The sequence below is a fragment of the Oncorhynchus gorbuscha genome, linkage group LG01 (genome assembly GCF_021184085.1).
Source record: "Oncorhynchus gorbuscha isolate QuinsamMale2020 ecotype Even-year linkage group LG01, OgorEven_v1.0, whole genome shotgun sequence".
In the NCBI taxonomy this organism is placed as follows: Eukaryota; Metazoa; Chordata; class Actinopteri; order Salmoniformes; family Salmonidae; genus Oncorhynchus; species Oncorhynchus gorbuscha.
Genome location: NC_060173.1, coordinates 55070201 through 55096456, shown reverse-complemented (window position 1 = coordinate 55096456; position 26256 = coordinate 55070201). Strand labels below are relative to the sequence as shown.

Sequence of the window (26256 nt, the reverse complement as noted above, 5' to 3'; positions counted from 1 at the left end):
CCAGACCACTGAAGTCTAAATGGTACAGGAAATGGAATAAAGCCCTGGGGATGACATTGACTTCTATGAAGTCAACACGTATAACATCAGTGCAGGAATAACAGTGCACTTTTTTCGAATTCTACAATTTACTTTTTGTCTTATGTTTTGTAGGTGGGATATGACCGACCCTATTTAGCGTCACCACTACATCATCCTAATTACTGCCAATTACAGAAGATTAAATGCTAAATTAAACAACCGGTTTGTTGGACCGTTGTCAGTACAGGTTCTGTCTGGCTGTCAAATAATGGTGCTCATGAGTCGGTTATTACCGTTTATTATATTCCTTTTTTTGGTGCCAAAGCCCAGGATCAAACCCAGAGACAAATTCTTACACATTCTCTCTCAATTGTCAGAAACTATGCACACACATCCCAATGGATAAACAAACACAAGCAAGATAGATTTTTATTTTATTTTTTTCCGGACAGAAAAAGTTAAAAGGTATACAAGTATGGATTGCCATTGAATGATTCTCTGTATGCCACTGTAAACAAAACAACTAAACTAGGCTATAAGAAACTATCAAACAAGAAAGATACATAAAAATATAACTCTGAAGATGAATAGACTTGTTTTCGTCACAAGCTAGCAACATTTTCCCATAAGCATTGACATGAAATCAGTCAAAACAGTCAAAACATGGTATCAAGAACATGATGAAACTAGCTAAAATTAGTAATTTACAATTCCCCACATGGCAGATTCTTGTCATTGTTGGTAGATATCTGGCCAATCAGAATCACAACTCCTCATGGACAACTGCCCCATTTGAAGTCTGTATAGTTTTTGTGACGTCATCTAACCCATCTATGAAGATTCAACCTCTACACACATGCAAAAATGAAAGCCCCCTGCACATAGGATCCTAAGCACACATCACTCTTGACCATGATGGTCCTTCTGTAGCTCAGTTGGTAGAGCATGGCGCTTGTAACGCCAGGGTAGTGGGTCCGATTCCCGGGACCACCCATACGTAGAATGTATGCACACATGACTGTAAGTCGCTTTGGATAAAAGCGTCTGCTAAATGGCATATATTATTATATTATTATTACCATGTTCCTCTGAGACAAAATGCTATTGGTAGGGGAATATATTTGTATACTGCTTTCCTGAACAAACCAGGTCACCCTAGCACTGTTTTGGGGATCTTGTTAGTGTGAGAAAGACATTTAAGCCAGTATCCTATAGGATTACTGTTGACCGGGACTTTTTAACTGTTACTGCTGAACATGGAACTATTTCTTTGGCAATTATGTCTGGTTTGCACGGCAAAACAAAATAGAAGGCGCTGGGCCACATCTCCGTAATGGACCCTAATGCACTTCCACTCAATTTTACGTGGCTACCTAAAGTGCTTGTGTTGTGACTTTTCCCTTCATGGGTTGGTTTCCTTTTTGCCACATTGCTTTGGGTAGCTAGGGATGAATGTGGGAAATAAGACTGAAGTGTAAAAGAGAACATTGCACTCTTTTCTTAGGCGGAAAAGGCCCCACCACAAACCTCTCAAAATAGTTTCAACTGAGCAGAGGTGTTGTTGGGGGTGGTACTACTAGTACAAAAGGGCTCTGGTTGATAGAACTGTACACAAAGATATGAATTTGAACTGGGATTGAAACCAGGAAGAGCTGTCTCAGCCCATGCTAAATGATGAGGGCTAAGTCTAGCCATATTTATGTGGTGACTTATGTGCCGAGTGAGAATGGATTACAACATTTATGTTTAATGCTCTTCCACTCTTCTCGATGTACCTCTACTGGATCAATAATTCAGGTGTTAGTTTCACAGGGTCATTGCGTAGCTGAGCGACCTCAAGTGAGGGGAACGCACGTCATTGCTGCAGAGAGCTGTGAACGAGATTGCCCTGACCCAACATTCAAAACAACGACCTTCGCTCAGCTTTCAAATATCAAACGAGACTAACAATATCACGCTAACTATAATCTGGTAAGACAATAAGAAAACCGTAAGCTGAAAGATCATAGCTAGTGACGCAAAAGTAGGAATGAAGACTTAATATACCCAACAGTTTGAGAAAAAAAAAAATATGTTATAGAATGAATGCAATTGTAACGGAAAGATCAGTGTTATACTTGTCCCTATCATAGAAAACAATACAAGCAGAACAATTCATTCATTCATGTTGACCCAACCATACCCAGGCAAATATCCCCTTAAGATAATTCCCTTATGCTACCCATTACATTACTGTCCCTACTAAACAAGCCCTGCTTTGTATAGAAACTACTGTACATTAAAAGACCCAAGTCAGGCTCTTTGATATTCCGTGCAAGCTGTCAGAGTATAGATATGCTTTTTCTTCCAGCCAAAAAGTCACCCTGTTGGATTGTTGTGGGCAGGCATGTAAAGCCTGGCATAGAGTGGGGCGATTAGTAATATCTAAACCAATCGGGTGATGACTCGGTCCAAGCTCCGCCCTTCCATGCTCCACCGCTGTGCTCATCAGGGGAAGATGTATCACCACAGAGATCTTAGCATCCCCAAGCAGCACATCCCTCTTATAATAGAGTCTACAAAATTGTGACAACCCAATCAATGAGAAGGGTAGAGGTTTGGGTGGAAGAGTATCTTTGGGGTTAGGGAGGGGGCACACAGTTTGAGGATGGGGGACAGGGATGAAGGCAGCTGGCGGGAGGGGTTCTGTGGGGGTCATGGGTGGGCTAGGGAGCGGCAGGGTGGTCCGGTGTTTCATTCACTCCTCATCGGAGCTGCTGTTTTCCAGAGAGTAGACCATGAAGATGAGGTCTGTCCGAGCCGGCACCAGAGGGTTGCCGGGTTTCACCACCTCAAAGCCCATGTAGTGGAAAGTCTTTATGATGGATACTGTTCAGAGAAAAAGAGAGACCATGCAGAGAAGTTAGTGAACCTAGCAGGACCAGGACAGGATTAACCAGTGTTGTGGCCGTTCTGTCTTGGGTACCAGATTAGAAGCACTCTCTCAGCTTAACTTTGCTAGAACATCACTGCCACTTCTATAATCAAGATACACTACATGACCAAAAGTATGTGGACACATACTCATCGAACATCTTATTCCAAATTCATAGGCATCAATATGGTGTTGGTCTCCACTTTTCTGCTATAAGAGCCTCCACTTTCTTGGAAAGCTTTCTACTAGATGGCGGGGTGGCAGGTAGCCTAGTGGTTAGAGAATTGAACTAGTAACTGAAAGGTTGCAAGATCGAATCCCCGAGCTGACAAGGTAAAAATCTGTTGTTCTGCCCCTGAACAAGGCAGTTAACCCAATGTTCCTAGGCCGTCATTGAAAATAAGAATTTGTTCTTAACTGAACTGCCTGGTTAAATAAAGGTAAAATTTAAAAAATGGTGGAACATTGCTGCGAGGACTTGCTTCCATTCAGTCACAAGAGCATTAGTGAGGTTGTGAATTGATGTTGGTTAGGCCTGGATCACAGTCGGTGTTCCATTCTACCTCAAAGGTGTTTGATGGGTTTGAGGTCAGGGCCAGTCATGTTCTTCCACACCGATCTCGACAAACCATTTCTGTATGGACAAGAGCATTACCGGTAGTCAGGTCGGGCACTGATTTTGGGGGATTAGGTCTGGCTCACAGTCGGCGTTCCAATACATCCCAAAGGTGTTCGATGGGGTTGAGGTCAGGGCTCTGTGCAGGCCAGTCAAGTTCTTCCACACCGATCTTGACAAACCATTTCTGACAGACCTCACTTTGTACACAGGGGCATTGTCATGCTGAAACAGGAAAAGGCCTTCCACAAACTGTTGCCATAAAAATGGAAGCACAGAATCGTCTGGAATGTCATTGTATGCTGTAGCGTTAAGATATCCCTACACTGGAACTACGGGGCTTAGCCCGAACCATGAAAAACAGTCCCAGACCATTGTTCCTCCTCTACCAAACTTTAAAGTTGGGACTAGGCATTTGGGCGGGTAGCGTTCCCCTGGCATCCGCCAAACCCAGAATCGTTTGTCGGACTGCCAGATGGTGAATCGTGATTCATCACTCTAGAGAACACGTTTCCACTGCTCCAGAGTCCAATGGCGGTGAGCTTTGCACCACTCCAGCAGACCCTTGGCATTGCGCATGGTGATCTTATTAGGCTTGTGTGCGGCTGCTCGGACATGGAACCCCATTTCATGAAGCTCCCGACTAACAGTTCTTGTGCTGACGTTGTTTCCAGAGACTGTTTGGAACTCAGTAGTGAGTGTTGCAACCGAGGACTGACAATTTTTAGGCATTCTGTGAGCTTGTGTGGCCTACCACTTCGCAGCTGAGCCGTTGTTGCTCCTAGACGTTTCAACTTCACAATAACAGAACTTACAGTTAACCGGGGTAGCTCTAGCAGGGCAGAAATTAGACGAACTGACTTGTTGTTGTCAAGGTGGCATCCTATGTCGGTGCCAAGTGGAAAATCACTGAGCTGTTCAGTAAGGCCATTCTACAGCCAATGTTTATCTATGGAGATTGCATGGCTGTGTGCTCGATTTTATACACCGGTCAGCAACGGGTGTGGTTCATTTGAAGGGGTGTCCACATACTTTTTTATGTATAGTGTACTTATAAGCTATGGTCGTTTGATTTCATGGACCTTATTAATATACAAAAGGATAGCTCAATCAAATGTCATTATCCATTCAATGTTTTTTTTCTCCAAGGAAATGTTCTACAGTTGGAAAGGAACTGAAACCCTTGCTTTCCAATGTTTATCATAGTCTAAACATCTAATTGGGACAGTCCAAGTACATTATATGGAAATGAATTAGCATGCCAATGCTAACCACCAATTATGTGCCCATTATTGGCAGTTGCTTCATCCATTTGTGACTTATACATAAATGATATATAGCCATGGATTCTTTAAGAATATAACGTATAAATGCCCTATGAGCCTAGTTCAAATGTCATACCTCATCAGAACTCAAAATATAAGATGTTTTACTCTAATCTTGTAAACAAATGTAAACAAACAGTGTATAGCCTCAACATGTTTAAAACTATAATTTTGATATCATGGATGGTCAGTCCTTGCATCCATCCAGAGCTTTTCCCCAAAACAGAGGCGGGGTGGCATTTTTGTTGGTTTCAAATAAGAATTCTAGCTGCACTCCTATTTTGAATCCAGCACTAAATAGTGGAGCGCTTACATCGATCCTCTCTGGCTCTATCGAACCACAAGAACACGTAGTTGACTTTCAGCTTCTCCTCAGCAAACTCCAGCAGGCTGGTGAGCCTGGGGAGAAAGAGAAGGGGGAGAGAATGAGATGATGCACTGTTTTTACATAAGAGAGTGACTTACATAATAATGCAGTGGCAGCTGCAGTGGCCCTTAGAATTAGCTCTGCAGTGTTGGAGAAGACGCTGAGACTGTGCTGGCACCGCGCCAATGCCGTGCCAAGAGGATATTGACATGACACTGATGACATATTACATGACGACGCCACGTAAATGGCTCATTTCTATTCATAAAAGGAAAGGACTATAGAGCAGTGTTCCCCAACCCCAGTCCTCGAGTACCCCGAACAGTACATATTTTTGTAGTGGCCCTGTTGACAAGAAGAAACATAGCTGATTCTACTTTTCAAATATTGATCAAGCCCTTGACAAGTTGAATGAGTCAGGTGTTTTTTGTTCGGGACTACAGCAAAAATGTGTGCCGTTAGGGGTACTCGAAGACCAGAGTTGGGAAACAACACTGGACTAGAGAGAGAGAGAGAGAGAATAGCCTCCCTGAAAGGCATTTTGTTCAAGTTTTATTAGTCATATGTAAGGGACCTGCATGCAGGGCTGGATTACCGAACAAGCAAACAGGGCATGTGCCCCTCGTGACAAAATGTGTAGAATAGCGTTATAAACTGCACATTTTACTCTCCGCACCATGGCAAAATGCTGTAAGTTAGATTTCTTCCACAGAATATCTTCAGGAGCATTAGGAAGTAGAGGCGCTGTTGCACCTCTTGACTACTGGTGATGTTGTTGGTCCATGTCAAGTCCTTGGTGATGTGGACGCCGAGGAACTTAAAACAATTGACTCTATCAGAAGTCCCATTCATGTGGATCGGAGCAAGTCAACAATCAAATATTTTATTTTGCTGACGTTGAGGGACTGGAACCGCAATACCAGTTCACTTACCTCCTCCCTTTTAGGTTCACTCGTCGTTGTAGGTTCAGTCCTACAACCATTGAGTTTGTGCAAAGCCACGCAGTTGTGGGTGAACAGGGAGTACAGCAGAGGGCTGAGGACACACCCCTGGGGGGCCCCTTTGTTAAGAGCCAGTGTGGTAGAAGTGTTGTTGCCAATCCTCACAGCCTATGGTCTGCTCGTCAGGAAGTCCAGGATACAGTTGCAGACGGTGGTGTCCAGACCCAGGGCTCTGAGCTTGGTGCCGAGCTTGGAGGGAACAATAGTGTTGAATGCTGAACTGTAGTCAATTAACAAAATTCTCACAAAGGTGTCCCTCTGGTCCAGATCAGAGTATGCGAGTGGAATTGAGTGGTCGGGAAATCCCACGTATTGCTCATGGAACGGTGGCTTGCACACCACTCCGGCGCTCCACGTCCTTTCCAACTGCTCCGCTAAAAACCGCTCCTAGCTCAAAGGTAAATTAAACTGCTGCTCCAAATTCACTCCATTCATTCAAAACACAATTTAACCAACACACATTTTTTTTTGACTGCCTGGACCTACCATTTGGTTTTGAAGTATTGAAACCAAATCTCCCGAGTGGCGCAGCAGTCTAAGGCACTGCATCTCAGTGCAAGAGGAGTCACTACAGTCTACAGAGGCTGTATCACATCTGGCCGTGATTGGGAATCCAGTCGGGCGGCGCACAATTGGCCCAGCGTCGTTCGGGTTTGGCCATCATTGTAAATAAGAATTTGTTCTTAACTGACTTGCCGAGTTAAATAAAATATGACTTGAATGAAAAGTATTTCAATAAATAACAGGAAAAAGTGACTGTAAAAGGAGCTTATAATTTCAAGTAGGCTACATGTCATACAGTATTAAACAACATATAAACACTCTAAATAGGTCAGGAGCCAGACAGGTAGCCTAAGAAGGAACGATTAATTTATTATTTAGGCTATATTATTTACATTATTTCAACGCTATAGCCTTCAAATAAATAAATAGTGAATCATTTGAATGTGTGACACTGGGTTGGCAGGGACATTAAGCGCTCAGAATTTAAACATGAAGTTGTATTAAATAATTATAGATTATAAATTGCACATAAACTGTGACTTACTTAGAATTCAATTCAAATTGAAAAAAAATGCCTTATTAGACTCAGTCTTATGTGCCTTTTGAATTCATTTTTAGAAACATGAGTTTGGCCAGAGTCTGGTCCCTGGAGAGCAGGCCAGCAGAGGAGAATACCCTGTCAGCGCTTGCAGAGTCACTGGAGACGCTTAACACCCTTTGTGCCACTCTTACCAGGCTGTGCAGGGATGTGTAGTTTTCTTTTTGTAGGTAGGCCTAACGGATTTTTAGATAAAATAATCCTATCAAAACTGAAAGCTCATTGAAAGAGGTAATGTGACAGGCCTATTGGGCCAAAATCAATCATGGTAATAGATAATAGAACGAAAATTAGATCAGATTTTTTGTTGATAAATACTTTGCTACAATGACACACTTAGCTAGCTACCCACCTCGTCCTTTATGTTAGCATGTGCACACTCCATTGTCCTTATACTATAAATGTTGTCAGAGTATAACTTGCATGTGAAATTAGTAACCTAACAGGCCATCCAACATTTCTGTAATGGGTGTCTGCAGGCAAGCTGGTAGGTCTTAGCAAAGGGTATGTGTCTCAGAGCTGTGTGTAACACCCTGCCTGTCTGTCCGTCTGAGTGTGTGTGTGCCTATGCTTACCCCTCTTTGCTGCCCTCCGCCAGTGCCCCAGCGGGGATCTCCAGAAAGAGGCTGTCCGAGGAGAGGGCTGTTTCCCAGCAGGCCGTGCGGCACTCGCTCAGTTGGTAGTGGAAGTGCAGGATGGCTGGTGTCCCATTGACAGGAGCTGCCCGCGTCACCGTAAGCCTCTCGTCCTTTAGTGGAGAGGAAGGGAGGACAGACGAAAAGGTACATTTCCTGAAGATAATTTGTGTGCTTGCGTCATACAAACTGTTCACACAGCACTCTGACTCCTAGCTCATTTAAGAGAACAGTGGCCTTGGCGTTTTTCAAAAGAGTGGGAATGGGGATTAGAGTATTATGTGAGGTCTAAATTCTCTAAACCTTAAAAAGAATGCAGATTTTTTTTCTATTGACTGTATTCAATCCCATGAGTTTCCCATGGAATATTTGAGATAAAACCAATTAAGTACAGTATATAAACCCTGGATTGCTGATGCTATGTATTGGCCAATGAGAGACTTAAAAGCCACCAGTCAGCCCTATTGGTATTCCCCAGTAGGAGCAGTCTTCCATAGGAATGAATGGAATTCTACAGTATTTCAATTAAATGTTTCAAGAACAAAATTGCATCTATTTAAAGACTGACTGACACAAAAAATAAATCCCTTTGAAAACGGCCCATGTGGCATCGATATGAGTCAGAAACATTGATTTTGTGCCAGAATTTACTACAGTGTAAATAGGATCATGTTGGTCATAAAATCAGTCTGGTCTATAACTGAGTTTGGAACCTCAGTGCATCACAACGAGGTTGGGTTTGGATTACAATTATGTCTATCGTGGGTGAAAAGAGACAATAATGAGATGAATGCGTACTGTCGCCTATCATTGAACGTCTGACTGACATGTCGTGACAGCTGCGTCTTAGAAAATAGCATTGAAATATATTGTTCATCTGCAGGCTATTATAATACCCTTAAGCATCAACTGTGAGAGGGTCTACTCAATTTTGATTAGATTGTCTTTTAGGTTCAAAATAATCGTATCTTCTTACATGGTAAGCCTACTGCTGGTAACTGTAGACTATATTGTGCTGGGGTGGGGGGGCACCGTTGCATTGGATGTTGGCATAAACACCATGGCAATTATGCACTCCAACGGTAATTATATGCAACATGCTTCAATCCACTGTAGGCCTATCTAACAATGTAATTATTACCCCAGCATCACTGCCGTAGTGCAGTTTCTCTGGACCACCGCAAGGTCGGAGTCCAGACAGGCTAGGGCTATTTTAGGAAACTTTCTGAATGGACATAGAGAGAATTAACAAACTGATACACACACACACTTTAAAAGGACCCATCAACCAAAGCCACCTGCAGCGCATCGCACTCAGACACATAAGCAAATCATTCTCATTTCCCCCAAAACCTTGCCTTAGCTTTAAATCCTTTCTGTAGGATATCAAAAACTAGTCTACATTATTGGAGCATGCTAAACCAATGTGACCTATCATGTGGGGGAAAGTTCAAATCAAATCGTATTTGTCACATGCGTCAAATACCAACAGGCTTTTACCGTGAAAAGCTTACAACAATGCAGTTTTAAGGTGAAGAGAGAGACAGCTGTGATATACAATACCTTCTGAATGTATTCACACCCATTGACTGTTCCCACATTTTGTTGTGTTACAAATTGGGATTATAATGGATTTAATTGTATTTTTTTATTGACGATCTACACAAAATACTCTAAAAGAAATTCTAACACTTAAAGATGAATGAAAAATAAAACACATCCTGATTAGATATATTGTAGTCAATACATGTTAGAATCACCTTTGGCAGCGATTACAGCTGCGAGTATTTTGGGGGTAAGTCTCTAAGAGCTTTGCACACCTGGATTGTACAATATTTGCCCATGTATTATTTTTTTAAACTCTTCAAGCTCTGTCAAGTCAGTTGTTGATCATTACTCGAAATCCATTTGAAAGTTCTGCCATAGATTTAAGTCGATTTAACATCAAAACTTTAATTAGGTCACTCAATGTTCAATGTTGTCTTGGTAAGGAACTCCTGTGTATAGTTGGCCTTGAGTTTTAGCATATTGTCCTGCTGAAAGGTGATTTGTCTCCCAGGGTCTGTTGGAAAGCAGACTGAACCAGGTTTTCCTCTAGGATTTTGCCTGTGCTAAGCTCTATTTGGTTTCTTTTTATAAAAAAATAAAAATTAAACTCCATAATCCTTGTAGTTGACAAGCATACCCATGCGATGCAGCCACCACTATGCTTGAAAATATGAAGTGGTACTCAGTGATGTGTTTGATTTGCTCCAAACAACATAATGTTTTGTATTCAGGATAAAAATATTTATTTATTTGCCAAAAACCTCTCGTCTTTGTGGTTGAATCGGTGCTTGAAATTCATTACTCGACTGAGGGACCTTTACAGATAAAAGTGACACCACTTATTGATATGGGTAACCTAAACTCCGGCGGATATTTCACCGTTCCCTTCTTGTTATTCACACATCTCCGCTGGCAACTACCCTATCCCTTCGCCCTCTCTCTTGCTCTTAAGCAAGTAGCCTAGGCTATACTGAAAATTATTCGCTCTGGTGTGATGTGATCCCATTGGCTAAATTGATACATTGTCACAATGATGCATGGCAAAAAAAAGAACAAACAAAAAAGGCAGAACTATTCAAACATTCATTCACACAATGAACCCACAGAGCTGTCAGCAGCAGACTGTCAGTGGCAGGCTATATATCCTTCCCTGTATTTTTTGTTGTCTTAAAAGGATTCTGATAAGGTCTCCAGTCATATAAAATGTACATTTTTGCCAGGAAGAGAAATGAGAAGAAATGTCTCTCTAGGAATGTCTACCAGAGCTGTTGTCAGAGGATTGAATGTTAATTTCTCCACCATAAGTCGCCCATTTCATTTTAGAGAATTTGGCTGTATGTCCAACCGGCCTCACAACCGTAGACCACGTGTAAACACGCCAGCCCAGGACCTCCACATCGTGCTTCTTCACCTGCGAGGTTGTCTGAGACAAGCCACCCGGACAGCTGATGAAACTGAGAAGTATTTCTGTCTGTAATAAAGCCTATGCCTATGCCACACACATGGCTGCACCCCTGCCCAATCATGTGAAATCCATAGATTAGGGCCTAATACATTTATTTCAATTGACTGATTTCCTTATACAAACTGTATCTCAGTAAAAATTGATGACATTGTCCATGTTGCATTTATATTTTTTTCAGTATAGTTTAAGCAGGGCTTCCCACCCCTGTTCCTGGAGAGCGTCCTGTAGGTTGCCTCCAACCCTAATCTAGCACACCTGATTCTAATAATTAGCTGAGTCATGTTGGTTATAAACTGGGAAAGAAACTAAATCATTGTCTAAATGTAACATTTAAAAAAAATCTAAATATATTTTAGATTCCTCAATGTAGCCAACTTTGCCTTGACAGCTTTGTACACTTTTGGCATTCTCTCAACCAGCTATTAGATTACTCTGCCAATAAAAAACATATAATCAACATGTAGATGTTTGTAATGTGTTCATGGTGACGTGTAAGTAGTTATTATTAGTGTCAGTTTATCTTTTGATAAAGCGAGGCAGGCTAGCTAACGTTAGCTAGTGAGGCAGGCTAGCTTACGGTTTTTGTTTTGCTAACATTAGCGTAGGTTCGCTGGCTAGATAACTAGCTACCTCATTACAACTTAGGTCGTAGCGCATACATGTTTGTGTATTGTCATTTTGGTTGTGAAGTGCAATTTCAAAAAATGTCCTTTCTTTATAACAAAATGCAATTGACCACTTGGCTGTCTATTGTATCAACTTGTCACAGGCCCTCCGAGTCAACACCACCTAATAAGATGAGGAAGTACATTGGTTTATGAGGATTGCTTGCTGCAGTTGTTCAAAAGATGACCAGTTTGCAGCCGAGCATGCAACATCGAGAGGACCAACAAGGGGACCCTCAGCATTACACAGACATGGCCTCGCTGTGAGCCTTCCTATAAATGAAACAGGGAGGCCACTTGAATCAGGTTAGTGACATCTGTCCCAATTCACCTTCATAACCTAGGCTGGTGGAATCAGCCTGATTGCTGTGTTTTACCCTTCTATTTCACATATCATGATATCTGAAGTGAAATAGAAAGGAAGGTGAATGCAGCGATCAGGTTGGTTCCACCATACTAATCATAACCACCATTTTGATAATGTAATCAGTGCTTTGTGTTTGTGTGTTCGTGTGACTGACCAGTTGCTTTGATGAGGGGACCAGTGCTTTGTGTTTGTGTGTTCGTGTGAGTGACCAGTTGCTTTGATGAGGGGCCAGGAGCCGATCTATGCTGCCATGCCCATCAATGGGGCCCTGGCAAAGACCTTACCTCCTGCTCACCAACGGTCGTCGATGGGGAGATCAGAATTAGGTAGGTCTAGTCTGACCTGTTCAACATGTTTGTCAGATATCACCTATCCTAACTGCCATCGGTAATTGAACAGTGACTGTGAGTGTGTTCATAGATGCATCTCTGGTAACGGCACTTGGAGACTTGCAAGACGTGATGGAGTACTGACCGGCAGATAGGCTTGATTCTAACGTCTCCGAATGGAGAGAGACCTGGCACTTAACACATCCACAATGTGGGACTGAAGGTGATTACTAATAATACAGTACAGCAGAAATGTCTAGTATTTGCAACACCCTTTTCATCATTTTAATTCCATTGGAGACACCAGTTAGTCCTCTCACTCAAACCCTTGTCATGTTTTTGTCTTATGTTTCACCTACCACACATTTTCCAGGAATATTCTTATAATGTTCCTGAATGTATCCAGAGTATTTTCAGATTTCGTTGCTGCGAAAAGTACAGTAAATGTCAAATTCACATAAAATCAAGCAGAATGTTTGGATTCATTCATGTCAGGTGAGCTGTTGTGTCCTCGCCTTTGGTCTAATCATTTTCCCATAATCTCAAAACTATACTAGTGTATATATAGAAATCACTGAGTAAAACTAATTTCAACATCAGTCAATTCAGAAATTGAACTGGACACAGTATCCAATACGACCCCACCTCTGTTTTTGTTATTAAATGTGTTTAATGTTGACCCTCCACCTCTCTTCTCATTGGTGGTACCTAAAAAAACAGAGGGTAACAGCAGAGCTGCGAGCCTTCTGCTGTCAATGAAAGGGCTCTTTCTTTCATAAGTGAGGCAAGGATGTTGATATCACAGGTGTGACTGATCTGTTTAAGCCTAACCCTCTTAGCCCACTCTGAGACAGTCACATGTCTGGGGCAAGGACACACCTGTGTGCGTGCAAGTGTTTGCAAAGAGAAGGAGGGTAGAGCAGATTCAGGTGCGAATACAGTTGCAAAGAGACTCAAATGTGTGTGCTTGGGGCCTCCCGAGTGGCGCAGTGCCACTAGAGATCCTGGTTTGTGTCCAGGCTCTGTCGCAGCCGGCCCTCGACCGGGAGACCCATGGGGCGGGGCACAATTGGCCCAGCGTCATCCGGGTTAAGGGAGGGTTTGGCCAGCAGGGATGTTCTTGTCCCATTGCGCTCTAGTGACTCCTGTGGTGGGCCGGGCGCAATGCACGCTGACACTTCAGGTGTACGGTGTTTCCTCCGACACTTTGGTGTGGCTGGCTTCGGGGATAAGCGGGCAGTGTCAAGAAGCAGTGTGGCTTGGCTGGGTTGTGTTTCGGAAGACACACGGCTCTCGACCGTCGCCTCTCCCGAATCCGTACGGGAGTTGCAGCGATGAGACATGACTAACTACCAATTGGATACCACGAAATTGGGTAAAAGTAAAAAATAATAAATGTGTGTGTTCAACATCCACGGTAGCACAGATGGTTATTAGGAACCCAAAGGATATTGTGGTAGAGAGCTTCAAGTTCCTCAGTGTCCAAATCACTAAGGACATATCATGGTCCAAACAAACCAACACAGTCGTGAAGAGGGCACTACAACACCTCTTCCCCCTCAGGAGACTGAAAAGATTTGTCATGAGCCCTCAGATCCTCAAAACGTTCTAAAGCTGCACCATTGAGAGCACCTTTACTGGCTGCATCACAACTTGGTATGGCAACTACTTGGCATCTGACCGACCGTAAGGCTCTACAGAGGGTAGTGCGTATGGTCCAGTACATCATTGGGCCGAGCTCCCTACCATCTAGGACCTCTATACCAGGCTATCAGAGGAAGGCCCCAAATAAATTGTCACAGCCACCAAAGTCAGACTGTTCTTTCTGCTACCACATGGCAATTGGTACCGGCTCGCCAAGTCTGGGACCAAAAGGCTCCTGAACAACTTCTACCCACAAGCCATAAGACTGCTGAACAGTTAATCAAATCACAGGTGGGACACACTATCACTCTTCACATATGCTGCTGCTACTCTGTTTATTATCTATCCTGATTGCCTAGTCACTTTTACCCCTACCTACATGTACATACAAGGCATTCGGAAAAGTATTCAGAACCCTTGACTTTTTCCACATTTTGTTACCTTACAGCCTTATTCTAAAATGGATACAATAAAACATTTTCCTCGTCAATCTATACACAATACCCAATAATGACAAAGTGAAAACCTTTTTTATTTTAGCATATTTATTAAAAAACAAACAGAAATACCTTATTTACATAAGTATTCAGAGCCTTTGTTATGAAACTCAAAATTGAGCTCAGGTGCATCCTGTTTCCATTTATCACCTTTGAGATGTTTCTACAACTTGGAGTCCATCTGTGGTAAATTTAATTGATTGGACATGATTTGTAAAAGCACACACCTGTCTATACAAGGTCCCATAATTGACAGTGCGTGTCCGTAGAGCTCCGATACAGGATTGTGTAGAGGCACAGATCTGGGGAAGGGTACCAAAACATTTCTGCAGCATTGAAGGTCCCCAAGAACACAGTTGCCTCCATCATTCTTAAATGGAAGATGTTTGGAACCACCAAGACTCTTCTTATTGCTGGCCGCCCAGACAAACTGAGCAATCGGGGGAGAAGGGCCTTGGTCAGGGATGTGGCCAAGAACCCGATGGACACACTGACAAAGCTCCAGAGTTCCTCTGTGGAGATGGGATAACCTTACAGAAGGACAACCATCTTTGCAGCACTACCAATCAGGCCTTTAAGGTAGAATGGCCAGACAGAAGCCATTCTTCAGTAAAAGTCACATGACAGCCTGCTTAGACTCCCAGACCATGAGAAACAAGATTCTCTGGTCTGATGAAACCAAGATTGAACACTTTGGCCTGAATGCCAAGCGTCACATCTGCTGGAGGAAATCTGGCACCATCGCTATGGTGAAGCATGGTGGTGGCAACATCATGCTGTCACAATGTTTTTCTGCTGCAGAGACTGGGAGACTAGTCTGGATCCAGGGAAATATGAACAGAGCAAAGTACAGAGATATCCTTGATGAAAACCTGGCCCAGAGCACTCAAGACCTCAGACTGGGGTGAAGGTTCACCTACTATCAGGATAACAACCCTAAGCACAGACAAGACAACACAGGAGTAGCTTCGGGACAATTATCAGAGCCCAGACTTGAACCCAATCCAACATCTCTGAAGAGACCTGAAAATAACTGTGCAGCGACACTCCCATCCAACCTGACTGAGCTTGAGGGGATCTGCAGAGAAGAATGGTAGAAACTCCCCAAATACGGGTCTGCCAAGCTTGTAGCATCATAGCTAAGAAGACTTGAGGCCGTAATCGCTGCCAAAGGCGCTTCAACAAATTACTGAGTAAAGGGTCTGAATACTTATATAAATGTGATATTTACATTTTTCAGAAGAACAGTTTTTGCTTTGTCATTATGGAGTATTGTGTGTAGATTGATTTTAGAAGAAGGCTGTAACCTAACAAAATGTGGAAAAAGTCAAGGGGTCTCAATACTTTCCGAATGCACTGTATTACCTCAATTACCTACACATTGACTCTGTACCAGTAGTCCTTGTATAGTCTCATTATTGTTATTTTATTGTGTTACTATTTTTTTTTATTGTACTTTTTACTCTGCATTGTTGGGAAAGGGCTCCTTTAGTGAAATGCTTATTTACGTCTACACCTTTTGTATTTGGCGTATGTGACAAATAACATTTTATTTGACTTGATATTAACTCTTTGACAACGCACACTTTCTAGATCACCATGTACAGAGTCTATGGTTGATAACCTATCTCAGTTATTTTGACTGCCTCTGTTCAAACCATATATGGTTTCAATATTGTCTGCGGGGCTACAGATCAGCAGCATATTCATGTACCATAATTGTACATAAGACACCTTTTTATCAGGTTATTACTTTGACAGTACACTGTGTATACAGTTCACTGTGTACATTATACATGCTGATATGGGGTGATCAGGGCAAAATAGGAAGTGCATGTAGGATTCCTGTGTTGTCTCAGCATGAAGAGCATAAATCATTCAATGATATTCAGCTTTTCAGGGGATCCATTTGAGCAAGGTGAGGCTCAGACTCGTTCATCATGATCACTTAAGGAGTATTTACGGGTTGATGTGATTTGTTGATCAGTGGCTGCAATGAAGTTGCCTCTGGTGTTCTCACCTTGTGTAGTAACAGGCCGAGAGAGTGATCCCTGCCAGTCCCTCGCCCACCCGGGATCTTCAAGTGTGGGTGAGGGGCATCAGGAGCACCACAGAGGCCCCGGAGCCTGGTGCCTGGAGCAGTGGAACCTGGAGCCCACTAACAAAGAACTGCAGAGAGGGGATAGGAGGAAAAAGAAAGAGAGAGAGATGAATGACCATGCCACAGGATTCATGAAAGAGACATGAAAAGCAGGAGCACTTGACTGATTGAGCATTCAGGTTCGGGTTTAGATTTGTCGGTTTTTTAGAGGTTTGGGGCAAGGTTTGGGATATTTACGATTTGCCTAGTCTCATTCACCAGCCTTGTGTCTGTTGGCAGCTACTAACTTGATAAAATGTTGGCGGAGATACTATTTCCATAAAACCATTGATTCAGTGTTTCAACATAGGACCAGGATCAATAAGTAGTTAAAAGGGCCCAGGGTATTTCATCTAGAGGTACCAGTTCTGTCCCAAATGGCACCCTATTCCCTACATAGTGCACTACTTTTGACCAGGGCCCTATGGATCCTGGTCAAAAGTAGCACACTATACAGGGAATAAGGTGCCATTTGGGATGCAACCACCGTTACAATAACACTAACTGGTGCACTGCCATGTCATAAAGTCAACCCACATACCTCCCGTTGCTACTCTACTTGGACATTTATGATTTTAATACACTTAATGAAAGTGGATGGCTAATGGGAACCAAGCGCCCAAGTAATAAAAGTGCCCAGTTTGCATTAGATTGATGTCTTTCTTTGGTTGTGTTCAATTTGCCAGCTTGTTGCGTCACTGGCACTAGGACAGTCCTACCTTAGTGTTAATCTAAGTGCTGTTCCACAAATAGCACCAAATAACAGCACCTCAGTAACAACACCTCTTTACTCCTGCCTATGCCAAAGGCAAAGTGATACAGTTATGTGTTTGAGAAGTAGCAGTGTGCCATCTGCACTGCATCTAATCTCAGCAACCTCAACCTTCATTGAGGCAGGCGATGTCATATAGAACAAATTGACTTTTACAATAACAACCTGCTGAAGTTAAGTGTTAGCTCTGCCTCTGTCAATGCCCGCCCCCTCTGTTTTATTCATGGTTGACCTCACTGCAGTCCTTGGCTGGAACAGCTTGCCCTATTTTCCCAAGTCATGTCTAATCAGGGCCTGAAGAATAGTACATTATAACATGACATGCTGTGGCTGTACTTGTCATTGTCTGCTCTCATAAGACGTCTCGTAAACATCCCATAAGACTAAAGCAGCCGCCAAGCCTCTTATCAGACGCAGGTAGTACAGAATGTACAAAATCAGTGGCCTTCACCTTGAGCTTTAAGGCAGGCTGGACAGGCATGGCCGGTTTTAACTTTCTCTGAGGCAGACAAGTAAACAAGTCTGTGTAATCAACTCTTTGGCCTCATGGCCTTTCGACTAGTAATAAATAATACTAACCCAGCCTAAACCATAAACAAAGTAAATAATCAAAATGTCAGGGGTAGCCAACTCTGGTCTCCAGGCCTGCAAATATTGTTATGGAACAAAATGTGCGCATACACTGTAGCTACTCAGGAAGGGGGTTGTCTATGCTACCCATTGTTGCAATATGGGAAAAAAAACACAAACCGATTTTATTTTCAAAGCTATGAAATTATCAGCACTTAAATCGAAAAGTCACACTACACTGTGGTTTGACTTGAGAGGCTGCTAAGACTTGTACCAGCAGCAGAGGAACTACTGTGATGTGAAGAGAAAGGCTCTGGTTTGTGGTGGAAAGGCATGCATCACAAACAAGCGCATGATCTGTAAACACCTCTGCAAATAGCCTCGTCGGGGCCCAGGAACACACATCTCGGTCGTTTGGAGTTACGGGGCCTAGTTTCAGGCCAGTAGTAAGAATAGCCCGATGCTCCCGAGGAGGCTTACAAAAACATTGCATGGGTCAGTATTTCCATTAAGAAAATGTGCCGCCGCACATTTGACCGGTAACATTTTGATTTACCAGAAATTAACCGGACCCATACGCATTGGGTGCATAACCCGATTCGGGCATCCAACCACAGTGCTCAGAATGACAAATCACATTTAGAAAATGGTAGTTCATTTTAACAGACCATGCAAGTCGAGGACTCAACAACATGGGTCCTTCTTACCGAATTCCGATGTGTACTTTGAAGATTTTATAATAATGCCCCATTCATATTAACCATAAGTAGGTCCATTACGTTGCCACGGAGGTAATTCATTTGAATGGAGTCCGTCCACAACGCCCCCTTACGGTCGAAGAACAGGAAGTTGCCAAACCACTGAAGAAGATGCAAATGTTTGGTTTTGGACGATGGATTTATGGGATAGCTAGCAACTTGTAAACAATTACACATTCCTATAAGTGAGCACTATTTTAATAGTATGTTAAACAATACACATTTACTGTTATGCCAATTATACTTAATGACTGTTGCCTCCCGTTTTAGTTTGTGATGGTAATGACGTTTGTTTTTTTAATGATAATTATTAGGTGGAGGTCGCTAGCTACAGTATAGCCTAGATTTTAGCTAGCTAGCTGCTCTGTAAGCTATCTTGACTTGCTATAAAGCTATATAAACAAGTTCATGAAAACTGTTTTATTATCAACTGAATCAATATGGTTCCACCTGTCTTGAATAAAAAGGTAATATTTGACAATCTCACAAAATAAATGCGATCCCTGACAAGGCACTAGGCTCTCCACAATCGTATCTTGCATTGTGAAAACCTTCTTAAACTCTCCGTCCAGGAACTGAACAAGATTGCATGAAGATGACGTATGGCATAATGAAACACGTTACGATGTAAATGAGGCATAACTGTCCACATTTACTTTCCCTCAGGCAACAAGACAAGTAACAAATAGCAAAATCACTAGCCTATGTCAATCTACTACACCCCAAAGTAGAAAAATGTACATATTCTATTGGTCACCTTGTAGATAAAGAAACCGCCTATTCCTAACACTGTGGGACGACAGATTCCAAATTCATACCACCAGTAGGCCTGGGCTACATAAAACAACTTTAAAAGGCAATGAGGCTGATGCAACAGATTAGAATGTTTAGCTTTAAATGTTGATAAAATATTATTTATTCACATTGTAAGCGCAGCAATGCGCACAAGGTAGTGTACGTAGGCTACGAGAAAATGTTCATTCCACGATGCAATTAGCACATAAACTTTTGTCAAAAGCGCACCGCACATGCGAGCGGTTCCATGTGACCAAGATGAAAATATCCATTCGAAATTTAGAAAGAGGGAAGATCTAAAGATGCAATGCAATTTAGAATTGTTCCGCAATGATTGGGTTTATAAAAGCATGTTTCACTCCATCAGCAACGAAAGAGCTGTTTGAGGAGCCGAAGCTGCATGCTGGGCGCATGTGATGAATAAGATACATAAAGAACATACACTTGCGTGCCAACTTAATCTAAGGCCAATTCAATTTAACAGCGTAATGTATTTCCATCGACTGGTATTTCCATCAATTAATAGGCAAAAAAAAAACAGTATTTCGCAAAGGGATTTTTTGTCCTTTTCCCGGTGGCTGTTGACAATTTCATTCATCATCTTAAAAAGAGAAAAAAAAGATCGGCCAAAAGTTGAGCCGACAATTACTGGCTGACCGAAACCCTGGTATGGGGTCACATTCACTCTGGGGAGTGTCTGTATGTCTCGCCTTCAGCTAGTGTGGACTGGTGGTTAGCCATGTAAGTTCAGAGGCTTTTTTCTAATCAATTATTATTTGTCGCATGAGCCGAATACAATGGGTGTAGACTTTACAGTGAAATGCTTGCTTACGAGCCCTTCCCAATGATGCAGAGTTAAACACCCTCTGTAGTGCTTTATGGTCGCAGGCGGTGCATTTAACATACCAAGTGGTGATGCAGCCAATCAGGATGCTATCGATGGTGCAGCTGTAGAACTTTGAGGATTCAAGGGCCCATGACATGTCTTTTCAGCCTCCTGAGAGCATCTTCTCATGTCATCTTCACGACTGTTTTGGTGTGTGTGGACCATGTTAAGCCCTTAGTGATATGGACGCCAAGGAACTTGAAGCTCTTGACCCGCTACACTACAGCCCTGTTGATGTGGATGGTGGAGTGCTCTCCCCTCTTTCTCCTGTAATCCACAATCAGCTCCTTGGTCTTACTGATGTTGAGGAAGAGGCTGTTGTCCTGGCACCACACTGCCAAGTCTCTGACCTCCTCCCTGTAGGCTGTCTCATTGCTGTCGGTGATCAGACCTACCACCTCTGTGACGACAGCAAAATTGATGATGGTGTTGGAGTTGTGCGTGGCCACGTGATTGTGGGTGAACAAGTACAGGACGGGACTAAGCACAGACACCTGTGGGGTCTCTCTGTTGAGGGTCAGCGTGGCAGTGGTGTTGTTGCCTCACCACCTGCGGCCGGCCCTTCTGGAAGTCCAGGATCCAGTTGTAGAGGGAGGTGTTCAGTCCCAGGGTCCCGAGCTTGGAGGCGACTATGGTGTTGAAGGCTGAACTGTAGTCTATGAACAGCATTCTCACAGTTATTTTGCCTCTTGTCCAGGTGGGAGAGGGCAGTGTGAAATGCAATTGAGATTGTGACATCTGTGGCTTTGTTGGGGCGGTAAGAGACTTGGAGTGGGTCCAGGGTGTCTGGGATGATGGTGTCATGACCAGCCTTTCAAAACACTTTATAATTACAGATGAGAGTGCTACAGGGCGGTAGTCATTGAGGCAGGTTACCTTTGAGTTCTTGGGAACAGGGACAATGGTGGTCAGCCTGAAACATGTTTGGATTATAGACTGGGACAAGGAGGATTGAAAATGTCTGTGAGGACACTTGCCAACTGGTCTGTGCATGCTCTGAGAACGCGCCCTGGTATTCCGTCTGGCCCGGCTGCCTTACGAGTGTTAACCTGTTAAAAAATTTGACCTACATCGGCCACAGAGCGAAATTACACAGTCATCTGGAACAACAGGGGCTTTCATACAAGACTGTGTTGTTTTCCTCTAAGTGAGTATAAAAGACATTTAGCTCATTTGGAAGTTCTTCGTCACTCACGGGTGGGTTTCCCATTTTAGTCTGTTTATCGTCTGCAAGCCCTGCCACATACAACAAGCATCGGAGCCGGTGTAAATGGGATTCCACTTCCTATGTCCTTTTTTATTTTTTATGTCTCGGAGTTCATAGTTGGCTTTTATGTGTCCATGTCTGTGTCCCGTTCCTTGTAAACGTTAGCTCTAGCCTTTAGCCTAGTGCTTAAATGTATTGATGAAGTCCGTGACTGATGTGTAAACTCCTCAATGCTATCAGATGAATCCCAGAACATATTCCAGGCTTGTACTAGCAAAACAGTCTTGTAGCCTCGCGTCTGCTTCATCAGACCACGTCCGTACGTCCATATGTCACTGGTACTTCCTGTTTGAGCTTTTGTTTGTAAGCAGGAACCAGGAGGATAGAGTCATGGTCTGATTTAAGGGAGATCGAGGGAGGGCCTTCTGTGTTTCTGCGGGTAGAATAAAAATGGTCTAGCGTTTTAGCGCCCCTATTGGCGCAGAAGACGTGTTGGTAAAAGTGAGGTAGAACGGTTTTAAGTCTCACCTCATCATTACCTCGGTTTTAAGTCTCGCCTCAAGTCTCCGCCCACCAGTAATGCTGCCTCTGGGTGTGCGGTTTCTTGTTTGTTTATAGCCCCATACAGTTCGTAATTCAATCAAAAGTGGTTTCTTGGAGTTACCTTGGAAAGGCTTTGAGAGAGCATTATTTACCAGTTGCTGTTCTTATAGGTGATTTAGTTAATCTATTGATTATATTGTTCCAAATGTGCAGTGCAAAATCTAGCAGTGCAAAAAATGATGCTCTTTGGGCGAATCATGGAAACTCCTAGTGGGTGACTTGTATTGATTTATTTGTTGTCACTAGCCACATGATTAATGTGTCACGAGATGACGAGAGTATTCCAAAAGTTTCAGGGAGGGTCACAGCTCCTAAAGAGTTTTGAACCCGCTCAGCATTCTTAGTTGTGCTAACACTTTCTCGGGCACATTCCATTTTTACATTTACATTTTATACATTTACCAGACACTCTTATCCAGAGTGACTTACAGTAGTGAGTGCAGGTTTTGTTTTTATTTTTTTGTACTGGTCCCTCATGGGAATCGAACCCACAACCCTGCCGTTGCAAGCGCAATGTTCTGCCAACTTCCTAAGGAGGTTACGGTTAGGGTTAAATAATGGTGGCACTGCTAATAAAATGCTGAGAACCAGCAACTTTTTCCATTCCCCAATATAGGAAAGCTCCTGTCCTTGCACGAAGTGCCAGCTTGTTTTGAAAGACAACACTCTCGCCCTCTGACATTCAGACCCCCCCCGAGTGCCAAAGGGCGCTAAGGCTAAATAACCACAGTCACAAGTTGAAAAACGAACAAAAACCACTGCACCCTAGTATAAACATTATTCAAGTCATGCAGCAGTGACCTAGCTTGCACTGTACTGTATTAACATACGGGTGAGGTATTAATCATATCTGTGTTGCAGGCACAGCACTGGGACACAAGGATATAAGTGCGTCATGCACCATGTATTCTCCCGGGACTTGTGTTAGGAGAGTGTGAGAGAGTGGTTGTATAATCACTGGAACCCAGGCAAGCATACCAAACTCTGCTTTAGGGTTTAATATAGAGTACACTGCAGTGCAATGAGAGAGTACTGTATGGAAGGTCGATAAATAATATGGTCTGAAGGTGATAGGTAAATCCAAAACCCATAGTGCTTTTTGTCTGGTCAGGATTTTTAGATTATTTCAAATATCCTGAGTTCTGCAATTATTAATAAAACTGTTTTTTTCAGTCCATTTCTCTTGGTGCTGCATTTGTTTGAGTTTCAACCTTTGGCAGCCTGATTTGAGTTAATTATTCCTTAGATAATGGCTTTGGATTCTATGTTTGCCCTGGTGACTGGTTAAGAGTTTGTGAGTGTGGCACACATCCAAGGAACAGAAGGCTCCAAAACAGGATACTATTCCTCGCAAGTCTTCTAGGAAAACGCTAACAGACTAGCTCAGAGAGAATGGCCAAACCACCTCTTATTAGCCAGTTAATCTATGTGTCAAACCTGAGCTGCTCCAAATATTTTATAACTAGTTTTATACAATTTAAGTGAGTCAACAATATACTATTAACCTTACTATTAACCATTGGCCTACTGGATAAACAAATCCTTGTGCCTACATAGCAAACCAAAAGTACCCATGAACTTGATGGGTAGGATTTAGAGCTGTACCGTATAAGTGTGAATGTAGGTTCTCGTTTCTAAAAAAAAACAGGATACCAAACTGAGAAGTTCTGGTAATTCGAGCTGCATGTGCTCATTGGAGACCAACATGTGTACCCCGTCCCGATCCCCTTTCCACTCTTGACTTGGCTTAGGTCAAGAGTATCACGACCACAGTAAATGTCACCTGACAGCCAGAACCTACTACTTACAAAAATGTTTATATGACGTTTGTCTTAACATACAGTACTGTATCAATTTGCATTCAGGATGCCATTTTAGGACAGAACAGCACATCACAAGGTGATCCCTCGAGGAGATCAGTGTACTGTACAGCATGTCATAGCCTCATATGATCTATTCAAAGTGTTCCCCTATCATCCATAGAAATTAATCGCATTAGACTAGTAAGAAAATCGTATTGTTAAACAGATAGCGTCCATAGCATCCCACACAGGTTTCCACTGGTGCTTTAGCCACAAGCTAATATAATCTAGTCCAAGCCCATTGGGGGCTTGGCTGGTTGTGTAATAGTGTGTGTCTGTGTGATGTAGGGCAGCTGATGCCTTCTGCTGACAGGGACATAAGCTAGCACGCTAGTGAATTGACCCTGCGCCTGCCATCACACATGTAAAACATGAATGCACATGCGTGCATAGTACACACACATACTATGTTGTCAATGTAATATGCAATGTAGGCTATTTTTATATTCTTAGCTTCTGCATATCATGTAATGCATACTTTTATGAGACAAGCTGGTGGTATATGATGATGGAATACTGCTGTGGACATTGACACTCATTCTTGAAAAGGCAGTACCATGTTTACCAAGATTGAGTGATAGGCTATAAATGACTCTCCTGATGGAACATGGAAGAACATTCTGAAGATGATAGCATTGTGGATGCATCACGTCATTATATAGGCTAGTCCAGGAGACTACTGTTGCTCTGATGCTTCGACTACAGCTAAGCAACCCTGTCCTGAGGAGCAATTTCCACTTTGACACAAAGCTGATTTATAGATGAAAGCAAAAAAAATCTAAGTAGGTCTAGGCATGGGGGTGATATCAGGTCATAGGTAGGCATGGCACCTGGACAGATTATGGCAACAATAGCCTAATAATAAGAGGTGCATCTATATTTTCCCTTATTAACATCTAATTTATATTAAAGGGATACTAACCCTATTGATTTGACTTTCTAAGAAAATATGCGGTATTAGTGCGACATTTGGGCATCAAGAAAATAGGTTACGTTTACTGACACTGCACAAAATGAAATGTCCCGTGCGCAGAAAGTACAAGGCGGAAATGTTTTTGGTAATTCGATCCATCTTCAACGCTGTATGAAAACAACTTCGTTGGACAACTGTTGTAGACGTAGGGGTAAGCATTTTTTTTTATCAGTATATGACAATTTAATTATTGTTGGAGCAATTAAATGCAAATGCATGGTGCGCAATAGGGTCATTGTTGAATACATTGATACAACATTTCCTATAACCAATAACAAACCATATGTGGTCTATGTTATGCATGTAGGCGTGCAAATGCTATTAGGACATGTTACATTATATGGGCCTATACTATTCTATTGGTGTTCATAAATAGTATAGAAAATTCACATGCATAACGCTACTGTAAATTAATCTAATCAAAAACCTAAAGCAAATCATGAATACACCAGCTATTATTGACAACCTACAGACAGGAATTACAGCCAAATATTCAGTTATTATCACAACATGAAATATCTGGTTATTATTGTGTTATTCTGAAAAGTTAAAGGGTGGAAAACTAATGCATTTAAATATTCATAAACATTTAAATATTCATAATCAATGGTCAGTTTAGCAAATCAATGGAAAAAAATATTAGGAAAATAAATATCTATAATTGTAGAAATGTATTCGCAAAATCGTGTAAGACATTGCCTACCTTTCCTCGGTATTCAGCATGATACCCTCGAGGAAATCGAAAACTTTATGTCCTTTTTGACAACCAAAGCAATGACTATTTAACAGAAGCTCCACGGAGAAGTGCACCATCCGTAAAAAAACGGAATTAGAGTTAACTCCGGCGCGGTTCTAGCTATATAATATGAGGCTTCAATTCGCAAAAGGACCAGCCGTAGACGCCTCTGCATCGACTATAGTGTTGATGCTGGAAAGGGGCTATTTATATGCCCGTCATACACGACCATTGGAATCATGGGTAACTCAAAGCAGGAAGCAATGTACTAGTTATTGACCGATTGGGTAAAGACAGTACAGTATGAAGATACGCAGAAACAGCTTCTCCAATAGAAATCCCCGATCACGTATGTAGACGATGTCATGGCAACGTTGGCTAGCTAAACTCATGCGCAGAAACACGTAATCGTCTAACGGTCGTCTTGTGCCAAACTGCGCATGTGCAGACCGTCAAAC

At 42.5% G+C, this 26256-nt stretch overlaps 1 protein-coding gene across 1 annotated transcript; it reads right to left on the bottom strand.

The window, feature by feature from the left end:
• Positions 1-432: 432 nt before the first annotated feature.
• On the bottom strand, positions 433-26032 carry oaz2a (ornithine decarboxylase antizyme 2a). The gene is given in 6 exon segments (XM_046357190.1): positions 433-2889; positions 5190-5275; positions 7922-8094; positions 16517-16597; positions 16599-16665; positions 25766-26032. Coding segments are annotated over 6 exon segments (648 nt in total). The 5' UTR covers positions 25876-26032; the 3' UTR covers positions 433-2758.
• Positions 26033-26256: the final 224 nt, after the last annotated feature.